General features: G+C 41.6%; 2 protein-coding genes across 3 annotated transcripts; one reads left to right on the top strand and one right to left on the bottom strand.

Moving 5' to 3' along the window:
- The first annotated feature begins 699 nt into the window (after positions 1-699).
- On the top strand, positions 700-6706 carry rcc1 (regulator of chromosome condensation 1). Its single transcript, XM_030749934.1, has 10 exons — positions 700-823; positions 2007-2103; positions 2419-2606; positions 2710-2889; positions 3372-3468; positions 3566-3688; positions 3814-3954; positions 4088-4207; positions 4328-4480; positions 5931-6706. Exons 2-10 carry the CDS (start codon positions 2025-2027, stop codon positions 6104-6106), a joined length of 1257 nt encoding a protein of 418 aa, XP_030605794.1. The 5' UTR covers positions 700-823; positions 2007-2024; the 3' UTR covers positions 6107-6706.
- Positions 6707-7838: 1132 nt separating this feature from the next.
- On the bottom strand, positions 7839-11500 carry LOC115794610 (uncharacterized). 2 transcript variants are annotated; one of them, XM_030750213.1, is made up of 4 exons: positions 11484-11500; positions 11209-11271; positions 9871-10901; positions 7839-8958 (listed from the first exon to the last, which is right to left on the bottom strand). In XM_030750213.1, exons 3-4 carry the CDS (start codon positions 10544-10546, stop codon positions 8075-8077), a joined length of 1560 nt encoding a protein of 519 aa, XP_030606073.1. In that variant the 5' UTR covers positions 10547-10901; positions 11209-11271; positions 11484-11500; the 3' UTR covers positions 7839-8074. The 2 variants fall into 2 exon arrangements, with proteins under 2 accessions (XP_030606073.1, XP_030606074.1); XM_030750214.1 differs by having other exon boundaries at positions 7839-10901.
- Between the last annotated feature and the right edge of the window lie 474 nt (positions 11501-11974).

The following is an 11974-nucleotide window of genomic DNA, read 5'->3' as shown; positions in this document are numbered from 1 at the left end:
TCAGCTATCTAAAGCAAAGGACAAGAGAGATGAAGAAGCGAGTGCAAATCAAGAGGAGTGAGTGGCGATGAGTGTCGGAGTAATTTGTGACAGATAGCAAGAAAGAGAAAGGAAAGGTTCACAATATTGTAGTGAGACCTGCTATGATGTATGGTTCAGATGGTGGCAAAAAAGGAGGAAGAACTGAAGATGTTAAGATTTCCACTGGAATAAATAGAAATAACAAGATTAGAAATGACTATATGAGACGGGCAGCTCGAGTTGAAGAGTTTGGTGACAAAGTTAGAAAAGCAAGGCTGAGGTAGTTTGAGCATGTGCAGAGAAGGGATTGTGGATATATAGAACAGTGGATGTGGAATATGGAGCTGCCAGAGAGGAGGAAAAAGAGGAAGATCACAGAGAGAGAGCATTCATAGATGTAGTGAAGGAGGACATGCAGAGGGGTTGGTGTGACGGAGTAGAATACAAGGTATAGGGTGAGGTGGAAGCATTTGCTATGCTGTGGCGACCCCTAAACGGATCAGCTGAAAGAAGAAGAAAAGCTTGTTTCCTTTTCCTGTGCTGGTTATAAGTTTTTCTTTGTTTTGTTTTGGGTTTTTTTTTGTTTTGTTTTTTTTAGAAATAAAGGGTCTATGTGCTTCATTAACATAGATAAATAGTCAGACCTCCACTGCTGCACACACGTGGGCTGTGCGTGTCCTGTGCGTATCTCTTTAAGGAGGTTGGGCCCCCGAAGGTTCCAAAGAACGTGACGTTGCACGTCTCCAGACCGGGAACAGGCTGTGCATGTTCGCTCCAAACAGCTCTCTGCAACGGCTCACAGGTCAGTAAAACATCAACTTCTAAGCTTTCCAGAAAGAATAAACAAGTATCGACAAATACTACCCCGCTGATACGTGCGCAGTTATGTGATTAAATTATGTTACTTGGTTTCATTCATTCAACGTCAAGCTAATACCCTAGCTAGCCAGCTAGCATTGGCTAGCAAGCAGCCGACGTTAGGCTTTTTATGCCGGCCAACTAACTTCAGTGAAGCTGTAACAACTTTTTCCACCCCGCTTTCTCGCTATTTTTTTTGGCTCATTGTGACATGCTTAACTGCAGTCAGTATTTACACTGAATCTCGGCCATATTACACCTCGTTCAGCAGCCTGGTTAACTCTAATGTTAGCAAGGGCACATGGGTTAGATCACGCAGCTTAATTTAAACTGCCCAGCGCTGTGAAAGAGCTGATAGCACCCTCTAAACATCTACTTACGAAATAGTAGCGTCTGTCATACGGCCTGTACTGGGGGACTGAGTCAAAACTGACTCCAAATTGTAGCACGTGTTCTTATTTTATGGCTGGTGGTCTCTTATCAGCATGAGAGCAGGGGTGGCGGAAGCACAGCTGTTTGTGGGGTGAAAGAACCATTGAAATTGCCCGCTGACAGCTGTTGAACCCCAATATCTGTTGGGCAGCGTTAGACTGAAAACAAAGGCTTTTTGTCCCTCATATACTACTGTTGGTCTGTTGGGTGTTGTCTTAAGAATGCGATCTATTGGGGGCCTGGATTCTGGTGTGGGGGTGACTGCCGTTTACAAACGCATTTGTATAAACAGACTTGATGGCTACTTCATGGCTGTTTTCTCCTACAGTGCTTTGTTATTGTGGTCTGTCTGCAAATGCCTGCAATTAAAATGCTTATAATGTGTACCAACAAGCAATACTGATGCTTTTTTTTACTTTGAAATGTTGGTTATTAATAATTTATCTGCATTATGTTTTAAATGTAAGATTTTTTTTGTCATCTATGAACTTTTTTGTTTAGCTGTGTGTGTGTGTGTGTGTGTGTGTGTGTGTGTGTGTGTGTGTGTGTGTGTGTGTGTTTTGATTTTGTGAGATACTCTAAAGTCTCATCCTAATTTAAGTTAAACAGTGCTTTCTCTCACTGTTTAACGTGCCTTACCCATTTAGGTAAGAAACTTATTCAGTTTTATCTTGTTTTGTTCTTTTTTCTCAAAGTCCAAAAGTGTTGCTATCATGCCTGCCAGAAAGACCACTACCAAGAGAAAGTCTGCAGATATTGTAGAAGATGATAAAGACTCCAAAAAGCAGAAAGGTAAATGACTCTTTTTCAAAATAGGGGTTTATAGAGGAGTAACCAGGCTGTATTTGTACAATTGATAGTTCAGCTGTGACATTGCATCTAAACATGTACAACACCTGTATTTGAGTTTGCTGAAGAAATACAGTTCTGTTAAGCAAGTATTGTGCACTCATGTGGAAGGAAAGCATTTGGCTCTAAGTCTATCACACTACACTGTCAGTGTTTTCACTAATTGCCTCAATTTCCACGTTTTCTATGCTCCAGTCATCTCTGGCATTGTTAGACTAATAAAGTCCAATGCTCACTATGGTTGTATATGTGTTTCAGTTTCACACGGGAGTCATTGCAAAGAGGTGGGGCAGGTTCTTGTTTTGGGCCAGGGTGATGTTGGACAGTTGGGTTTAGGCGAAGATGTCATTGAAAGGAAGAAGCCAGCACTTCTGTCCCTGCCAGAGAAAATTGTGCAGGTGACAGCTGGAGGCATGCACACCGTGTGCCTCAGTGAAACTGGAAATGTAAGCCAACATCTGTCTGATTTTCCTCCTTTTAAAAACAATATCATGGCAGCCTCTTTGCTGGCCTTTAGTTCCACATGTAAACTGTTTTGTTTGTTTTTAGGTTTACACTTTTGGCTGTAATGACGAAGGAGCCCTTGGTCGGGACACATCAGAGGAGGGGTCTGAGATGGTCCCTGGAAAGGTGACGCTGAATGAGAAGGTGATCCAGGTATCAGCGGGGGACAGCCACACGGCTGCGCTCATGGAGAATGGATCGGTGTACATCTGGGGCTCCTTCAGGGTTAGTGAATTGATAGTTAGCCACATTGTCCTGTGTGCTGTCCCAGAAACTGATTTCCCATATAATAATTTTCAATCTTTGTTATGAGTGTTTTATTTCTTCAGTATTTTCAAATTCTTTCCCTTCAGCACCACATTAGTTATGCCTATACCCAAGAGCTAAATGTTGTTAAACATTTATGTTGACTATTTGACTTTTAACACAGTAAAGGTAATTTATAAAAACTATTTTAGTGGGTTGTAGTATGTATGCAGTGGATTCAGAAAGCATTAAGTCTTTATACCCTTGCTTTGATTTTAGATTTAGTTCATTTTCAAATAAAACAAAATAAAATAGGGATTTTCCTGTAATGTTACACGATATAAATAAAAGTAGCTAGACTTGGAAATTTAAACAGCTTATTTCATGTTTTGAATGTTTTCCAAATGTATATTTAAAATAGATGTCTAAAACATTGTCTGCATATGACCCTCTTATATTAGGATAATAATGGCGTCATTGGTCTTCTGGAGCCCATGAAAATGTGTCCCCTTCCAGTCAAAGTCCCCTTAACAGAACATGTTGTGAAAATAGTTTCAGGTAAGAAACCGTTTGTTTCAGTGCTGTGTGTTTTTTATTTGATCACTGTATATTAACCACTAAAAGGAATATTTGTATACATTGATTGCTTTACTAGGTAATGATCACATGGTGATGGTGACGCTGGAGGGAAACCTTTACTCTTCAGGCTCAGCTGAGCAGGGGCAGCTGGGAAGGGTGCCTGAGCACTTTTCAAACAGAGGAGGCAGGAAAGGTCTGGGTAAGTAACACACACCTTTTTGCCTTTGGTAGATGTATGTTAATGCAGGTATAAATCAGGCGTTAACTTTTCTTTTATATACTGTCTTTACTGTGCATCACTCCGGTTTGTTTTTGTGGTCTCAGAGCGGCTGCTGGTTCCACAGATGGTAAAAGTCAAAGGGAAAGTTCACTTCATTGATGCCTTCTGTGGAGCGTACTTCACATTTGCTGTGTCAAAAGAGGGGCATGTGTATGGATTTGGCCTCTCAAACTATCACCAGCTGGGTCAGTGTGGCACAGTGATAGTGAGAATTGAGCTAATTTGCTTTATAACTTACCTGCACTGATATGTACTGTTTGTGACTGCAGCAGACATCAGATATGAGTTAAGTGTATCATATTAAATTCATCTTTCTAGGCACCAAAAGCACCAAGATGTGTTTTGTTCCTGTGAAGCTTACATGTTTTAAGAACTCTACCACCGCCTGGGTAGACTTCTCTGGAGGACAGCATCACACACTTTGCCTTGATGCTGATGGTAAGCAGACCATGTCTCATCCAGTAGTTGTCATACCCATTTTGATGGTGGTCACTGAGTCTGATAAACACAATTCTAAATATGAAAAAAACTGATGTTACATGTCCTCCTCTCTTTTAGGGCAGGTATATAGCCTGGGCAGAGCAGAGTATGGTCGTCTTGGTCTGGGAGAAGGGGCTGAAGAGAAGAGCGAGCCCACACCTGTGATGGGGATGGGGCCGGCTAAAGGAGTGTCATGTGGGGCGTCTGTCAGCTTTGCAGTCACCAGAGAAGGTGAGAAGCAATGAATGAGAATGAGGAATGAGAAGAGTTAAACAACTAAATCAGTCTGTTTCCTATTACTTAAATTACTTGCTTTTGAAGCACTGAAGTGGAATGAAAGTCATACTTGAGCTGTCTGTCAATCCATCAGTCTGTCTATAAAGTTATGTTACATACACATGGCCATATTATTTATTTTTAAACCAGTTTCACTTCTGCACAATTTCTAGTTTGTTGTGTAACTTGTGAATCTTGAGGCATCATTTCAAAGCATCCCATGCTATAAATTATTTCCTGTTCAATCACAATTTAAATATTTTTCATAACTTTTTGGCTTCAGTTGCTATCACAGTCAGTTGCAGCTCGCTGCTCTCTGTTTAGACATTGCTGCTGGTGAGAGTGAGATAGCAGGAATTTATTTCCATCTTCAAGCATGAAGAGAAAGTAATGTGGGCCTTATCAGCAGGAGATCACTAAATCACAGTTAACCTTGTTCAGTCAGGATGCTCAAAGCTAATACAGTACTTTAGCCAACTATCAGTTGTATCTTATGTGTTTAAAAATTGTTAAATTAATTCTTAATAATGCAAAAGTCTCTGCAAGCTGCTGGGCATGCAAAAATACCAGATGAAGTCTTTTAATCAGCCACAAAATGATGGAAATATACAAACTCATTTTGCAGGCACAATTTTTGGATATAACAAACTTGAGTAAATCAGAATCAGAATCAGAAGGTTTTTATTGCCATATGGGTGAACAGGTTCACAGCATTAGGAAATTGCTGCGGTACTTCGTGCTTACAGAAAAAAAAAAAAACAAATAAGTATAAAAACTATAAGACAATATACAAGTATACAAATTGCAAATATACAGAGATATTAGAGCTTACAAAATATACAGTGCAGAGACTAATTAAAAGATAAAAGAATAAAAGATAAATACATGGCAGTCTGCTTTCTTTGTCCTCTCTTCTGATGTGTCACATTGACATTGACATTGTCAGACTGACACAAAATTGCAGACCAGATTTCAGTCAGAGCCATCACTCACAGTGCAGCAAATACTACTTCCACAGGGCTTTCAAATTGTTTTGGAGTGGCAGGGGGGCATGCCAAAGTAGCAGGCGCCTTATGACCGAGACCGAAGCCATGACGGCAGCAGACGATATGAATAGTCACATGGCAGTCGTGAACCAATCAAATGGCTCAGATTGAAAGAACGTAAATATTGTCACGTACGTCTACATGGCGCTGGATACGGCGAATGGCACAAAAAAATTTTTTTTAGGAAAATTAAAAAGTAGACGGTGCAGAGTGGTGGAGTAGGTGGAAAATGCGCCTGCCACCGGCATAAATTGAAAGCCCTGCTTCCACTATTTTTTTTTTCTTTTCCCTCACACAGTCGACACCTTTAGAGAATGAAAGGGTGCTCACCCTTCTTATTGTTACTTTTCTTATTCCAGGATCTGTGTATGCCTGGGGCATGGGCACCAACCTGCAGCTTGGCACTGGAGAGGAAGATGATGAGTGGAGTCCTGTGAAGATGACAGGCAAACAGCTGGAGAAACGTGAAGTACTGATGGCATCCAGTGGAGGGCAGCACACGGTCCTTTTGGTCAAAGACCAGCAGGAAAGCTGATGTCCTTCACTAACAGAGAGTGAAGGGGGAGTTTCGAGGTGGGGCCACGTTCAGGGTGCCAAAATCAGGGGAGGGGGGTGATTATATAAAACTTCCCGTGCTGAGCCAAGGGAGCGTGAGAGGTGTATGACAGAGGGTGAGGAGACATTTGTCCTCTTTTATGGGAGCTCCTCTGCCCTTGGCATGGAGAAGCTGTTTTTGGTAGATCATGACAAATGAGAGACTATTTTTTTAAGGCTAGTTTTTGACAGTCCTTTAAATTCTTTTCATCAGGTTGTTTGTATGACTGCAAAATGTGTGATTAGAAATTTGACTGTGCATGTACATAAATGAAATGACTGCAGGATGTTTAAGGACATAGTCTTTTTTTTTTTTTTAATGTTTTCTTTAAAGCAATAAGTAGATTAGACCTTTGTCAGACAGAACCTTTATGCCCGGTGAGTTTAACATGTGTGACTACTGTTCGTTTTACCCACTGCACACAAAATTGTTGTAACTATTCTGTGACACATACCGTATCCTGTATTTTGTTGCATTTCCTGTCTGAAAAATAAAGCTGATTAGTTTTTAAAAAAAAAAAATACAATCAGTATTTCATGTGTTAATAAATAGCAGATTCTTTGTATATATATGTATGTATATATGTATGTGTGTATGTATGTATGTGTATATGTGTGTATGTATGTGTATATGTGTGTGTGTATGTATGTATGTATGTATGTGTATGTATATGTATGTATGTATGTATGTATGTATGTGTGTGTGTGTGTGTGTGTATATATGTATGTATGTATATATATATGTGTGTGTGTGTGTGTATATGTGTATATATATATATATATATTGGGGAGTGGTGGCCTAGGGGAGAAGAAGAGGGTTCATCACTGAGAGGACCCTGGGTCAAATCCTCGGGCTGGCATCACTGTGGGTCCCTGAGCAAGCCCACCCCCCCAGGTTGCTCCCCGGGCGCCCCTTGGCTGCTCCATGCTGTGCTGTGTGTACTACATACTCCATGTGTGTGATGGGTTAAATGCAGAGAATGAATCTCACTGCATGTATGTGACAAATAAAGCTCTTTCTTCTTCTTCTTCTCTCTCTCTCTCTCTCTCTATATATATATATATATACACACATATATATACGTATATGTACGTATATATGTATGTATATATATGTGTGTGTGTATATGGATGTATATATATTAGGGGTGGGACTCGATTAAAAAAATTAATCGAATTAATTACCAGCTTTGTAATTAATTAATTGAAATTAATCGCATTTTAATCACATTTAAATATTTAACACTAAAAATATTAATTTACGTTTGGTTGATGAATGAATCAATATACATGAGCTTAAACTTCAAAATTTTGTTTATTTTCCCACTAGTCTACTACACAGACCAACAAAGGGTGGAAGTGCTCCTGTAATAAGCAGACTGCTGAAATTAAAGTTAAGCATCATAACTGGATAGTTTTATTCAACATTAATGTCTCACTTAATATAGTTGGAAATTAATCATTCTCTCAGCTGTATTCCTTGATGGTGAAATGTGTTATGCTTGTTTTAACAGCTTATTTTGAATTAAAGACTTAAAATTAAACCACAAAAAGGAGAAAAAGTTCGTTCTCCGTTTAACAGCTGCTTTTACACAGCTGTGCTTCGCACTCACGGTTGCTAGGCGACATGAGCTACGCAGAGGTGAGGACAGGCAACGCTGATATGAAGGCTAGCCGCTCACTTCCGGCCTTTGCGGTCTTCGTGGGCTGCGAATGGGTCGGGGCCGGGTCCTTCGAAGGATGCGGCGGCTGACTTTGGACATTGTGCGTCGATATAATCTGTATGCCTCGAATTCGTGCACCGAGAAACGTTCCAAGGTGCAAAGTGCGATTAAAATGCCTTAAAATTTTTAATTCGTTATTTTTCCCGTAATTAATTAATCGAAATTAACGCGTTAAAGTCCCACCCCTAAAAAAATATATATATATGTGACCTATGTGTATCTGGTGTCCTCTCTGAGTGTAGAAATAAATGTTCAATGATCCGCAGCAGTTTGCCCTTCCATTCCAGGGAAACTTCACAAGACAAAAGGTCCAAGTCCTGTAGGCCCAAATCACACAAGGTCTGTGACATTTCTGCCTCTGATCTCAGAGTAGTCGGTGAGTCTTGTGTGTACTGTGCACTTGATTGAATAAGGACAGGTTCAGGTAAGTCCTGTACAGAAAGACAGGGGGACACATCAGCAATCTTTGTATTTCGTCTCAGAGTGAGGGGCTTCTCAGAGGGATTCACCACTTTAACAGGGACCCAACCATCCCCCCACAAGGAAGTTACAACTCTGCCCACCAGAATCTGAACAGGTCTGGACCGAGACTGGGTGGGCTCAATGATGACAGTACTCCCTGCCACTGAGGCATCAGGTGCAGGCAGCTTAGCCCACACCAAATGTTCAGACACGGGCTGCAGGGTGACGCGTCTCTTAAGTTTCGCAGTGCCAAAGCTGGGAGGCAGTGCATGTACATCACAGTTATCTGAATAAGACAGCAAGGTTGCCAAGTGGGGTAAAGTGTCACTCTGAATACCACCCACTGTGGACGGGCTATTCTGGGCACCAAGAGTCACTTTCAACTGTGAAATAAGCCACTTTATAGCATTGCTGCCCAGGATCATGTCATCAGTCTGGCCCGGGACAACCAGAACAGGAATTATCACCCTAAAGCCATACACTGATACAGTGAGGTCATACATAGCAGAAGGCGTGACAAAGTGGCCCCCACACCCTATGATGACAAAATCCTCAGCTGATTTCCTGTCAATATCAGGGATTGACTGTGAGAGTTTTCTGTCGGCCATTTCACTTACGGTGCATGCCATAGATCCACTGTCCACCAATGCCTTAAGAACATGTCCACCATCAGTAGTCACATCAGAGTAGAACAAGCTATCAGTCTTTGAGAGTCGATGCAGGCTCTGTGCAATCAGTGTTTTCTGTGGTGGCACCAAGCCACTGTAAGTGCAGAATAAAGCCTCGTAATCATCAATATCTGTCGAGTCAAAGGTGGGAGGTCTACTCACTTGATCTGCGCTGTCCTCCCCTCCACGCAGATCATTCAGTTTCCCTGCTGTCCGTTGGAAGGAGAACAACTCCCTTTGGGGCAGTTGCGCCTTGAATGGCCAGGTAAGTGACACAGGAAGCACAATCTGTTTTCTCGACAGTGAGTCAGTGTAGAGTGGGAGCTGTCTCTGCATACAGAGCATGGTGTGTCCTTCAAGCCTGGTATTTTTGGCAATTTGGCACTCTGTCGCCCTACAGTAGCATGAGCATAGCCAGGGCCCTGAAGCAACACTTTCTCAAGCATGCTGATCAACCGCTCAATAGCAGAGCCCTCCTGATTCACAACCTGTCTCTGCTCATGGCCGACTGGACAAAAAGTAGCATTAGCGCTAACCTCAGCCTTATGTACATGGACACTGTTGCTCTTATCTGAAGAACGCTTGAGCCCTTTTTCAAGGTGATACTCATCCAGCACCTCCTGAACTTCACGAGCAGACCATTTAACACGTCTTAGTTTTAAAGACAAGAGCCAGGTCCCTGCAGGGGCAGTGTCTGATGAACATGCGTGCAACTTCAACACCAGCATTGTCAAAAGATTTCCCCTGCTCCTTAAGACAGTTACCAACAACATCAGCGGCTCTGTTTAGCCTTAGCCAATACTCATATGGATCTTCTCCGTCACTTGGCAGGGTGGAATAAAAATCAGCCAGGGGCACTGTCGAGCAGTGGGAGGAGCTAAAATGTTTGCGTAAGAGGCCATAGATGGCTTGTGGGTTATGCTGGACATCAAGACCACCATTCCTTACACCAAATTTTACAACATCCTTCGCTCTGCCTCTCAGGTGCATCATAATCTCCTCAGCTTGATTTTCTGGGAGAATGCCGCTCTTCCTTATGTAACTCTGCATGGCCTCCTCCCATTCATCAACAGTCAGTGAGTCCGAACCCTCACCTCGAAATATAGGTGGGTCTTTGATCTGTCTCTGAGCTACTAGCTGCACCTGGGAAAGATCTAAAGCTTGACTGGAAGGGATGTCTTTTGTTTCATATGCCCCACCAGGACATGCATACGTAGCAGCTGCAGGACTTGAGGTGTGAGGTGTATTAAGATGTGACATAACGCTATCAGCCAGCTGTTGTCCAATCTGCTGTACAATAGAACTCATTTGGTCAACTAGACTTACATCAGTAATTGGAGGATTTGCAACTGAAGCAGTAGCGCCCTCTGGTGGCTGTGAGTCAAACAAAAGCCCACAGGGACTATCTGTTGTCCTATTACCCACCCGATGGCCACCCAGTGAAAAAGGAACAGCTGTGAACCCTCTACCCCTACCAATACCAAGGGGGGTCACATTTAAGTTATCACCACAGTTACTGAGATCCATATTTAGCAGTACATCAAAAGAACTACAATGGGCTTAACGCAATATGATAACAGGCAAATGTAAAATTGAAGTACACCCAGCAGTCAAAACACAAGAGATGCTCCAAACGATGCTGCGATGAGAAGACACCAGCCCGGTCCGATGTTGTCGAGGACGAGTCACGGCACCAATGTGACCTATGTGTATCTGGTGTCCTCTCTGAGTGTAGAAATAAATCACGAGAAGCTGCTCAGGCTGTGGCATCAGTTGTCTTTAATTCTCCATCTGCATCTGCAGTTTCACAAAATGAGCACAGAGGTAAGGTGTCTCTGGTCAGCAAAACAAGCGCTCCTTCTCATGAGTGATCCTCGCGACTCTCAGGATTACCCACCATAAAATAATAAAAACACTGGAGATTACAGTGACCGTATAGTGGATATTTTTCTCTTACAATCAATTCAGTGGAACTAACCTCTCAAAAAAAAATAAACAATTAAGTAAATGTTCTGAAAATAAAATAAACTGACATTTTATTTACTGGATGCCATTTTCTTAGAGTTTATAACTTAACAATGCAAAAATAAATGAACTCTTTTTATATATAAAACTGAATATATAAAACTCAGTAAAGTTGAGTATTAACCATCTGCTACAATGATAAAATGCTATTTGATAAAACATACCTGCAGTTTCACAAAATGAGCACAGAGGTAAGGTGTCTCTGGTCAGCAAAACAAGCGCTCCTTCTGCAAGGAGGAGTGATAGCGTTACTGCGCGGGAATTTCCCACGTTTTCACACAACTAGATTCTTCTAAGGCACGACCATAACGACAGAACAACAGAACGATCGTGACCTACAGTAAACATAGTTCAATAATATACACAAGTGAAAACCATAAACATACTCCATAAGCATGACAATCATATTTCTTTGTCAGACATCGCAGAGACATGTTACCTCATGAGTGATCCTCGCGACTCTGAGGATTACCCACAATGCCTTGCTCCTAAAGGTGAATGCAGTATGACTTTTGACCAGCAGATGGTGCATTTTAGCAGGATTTAACACGAACCATTTTAACTATGTTACATACACCCCCCTTAAATTCTGCTAAAATGGGGCCTATCAGATAAGAAAAATACAAAAAAAAATTGAACTCACACAAGGTTCACTGTGTAGCAGCAAGAGCACAAGTCCAAGTCAGTTAGAAACTTTCAATGAGGAACAAGTTAAGCAAGGGAGTGGCCAATTCTCTCGCCAACTCAGACATGAAAGATGCCATATACACCTCTCAGTATGTGAACATTGCTCTAAGGCAGAAGATACTCAAAAAAAAAATGCTCAAGGATAACATTACTGCACAATTTCTCAGAACAATTATCAAGTTATCCGACAAAAATAGTTCTTACAAAAGAAAACAAGGAATCAACAGTTGAAACTGAGTCATC

The sequence above is a fragment of the Archocentrus centrarchus genome, chromosome 16 (genome assembly GCF_007364275.1).
Source record: "Archocentrus centrarchus isolate MPI-CPG fArcCen1 chromosome 16, fArcCen1, whole genome shotgun sequence".
Taxonomy (NCBI): domain Eukaryota; kingdom Metazoa; phylum Chordata; class Actinopteri; order Cichliformes; family Cichlidae; genus Archocentrus; species Archocentrus centrarchus.
This window is presented reverse-complemented; position numbering and strand designations above follow the sequence as displayed.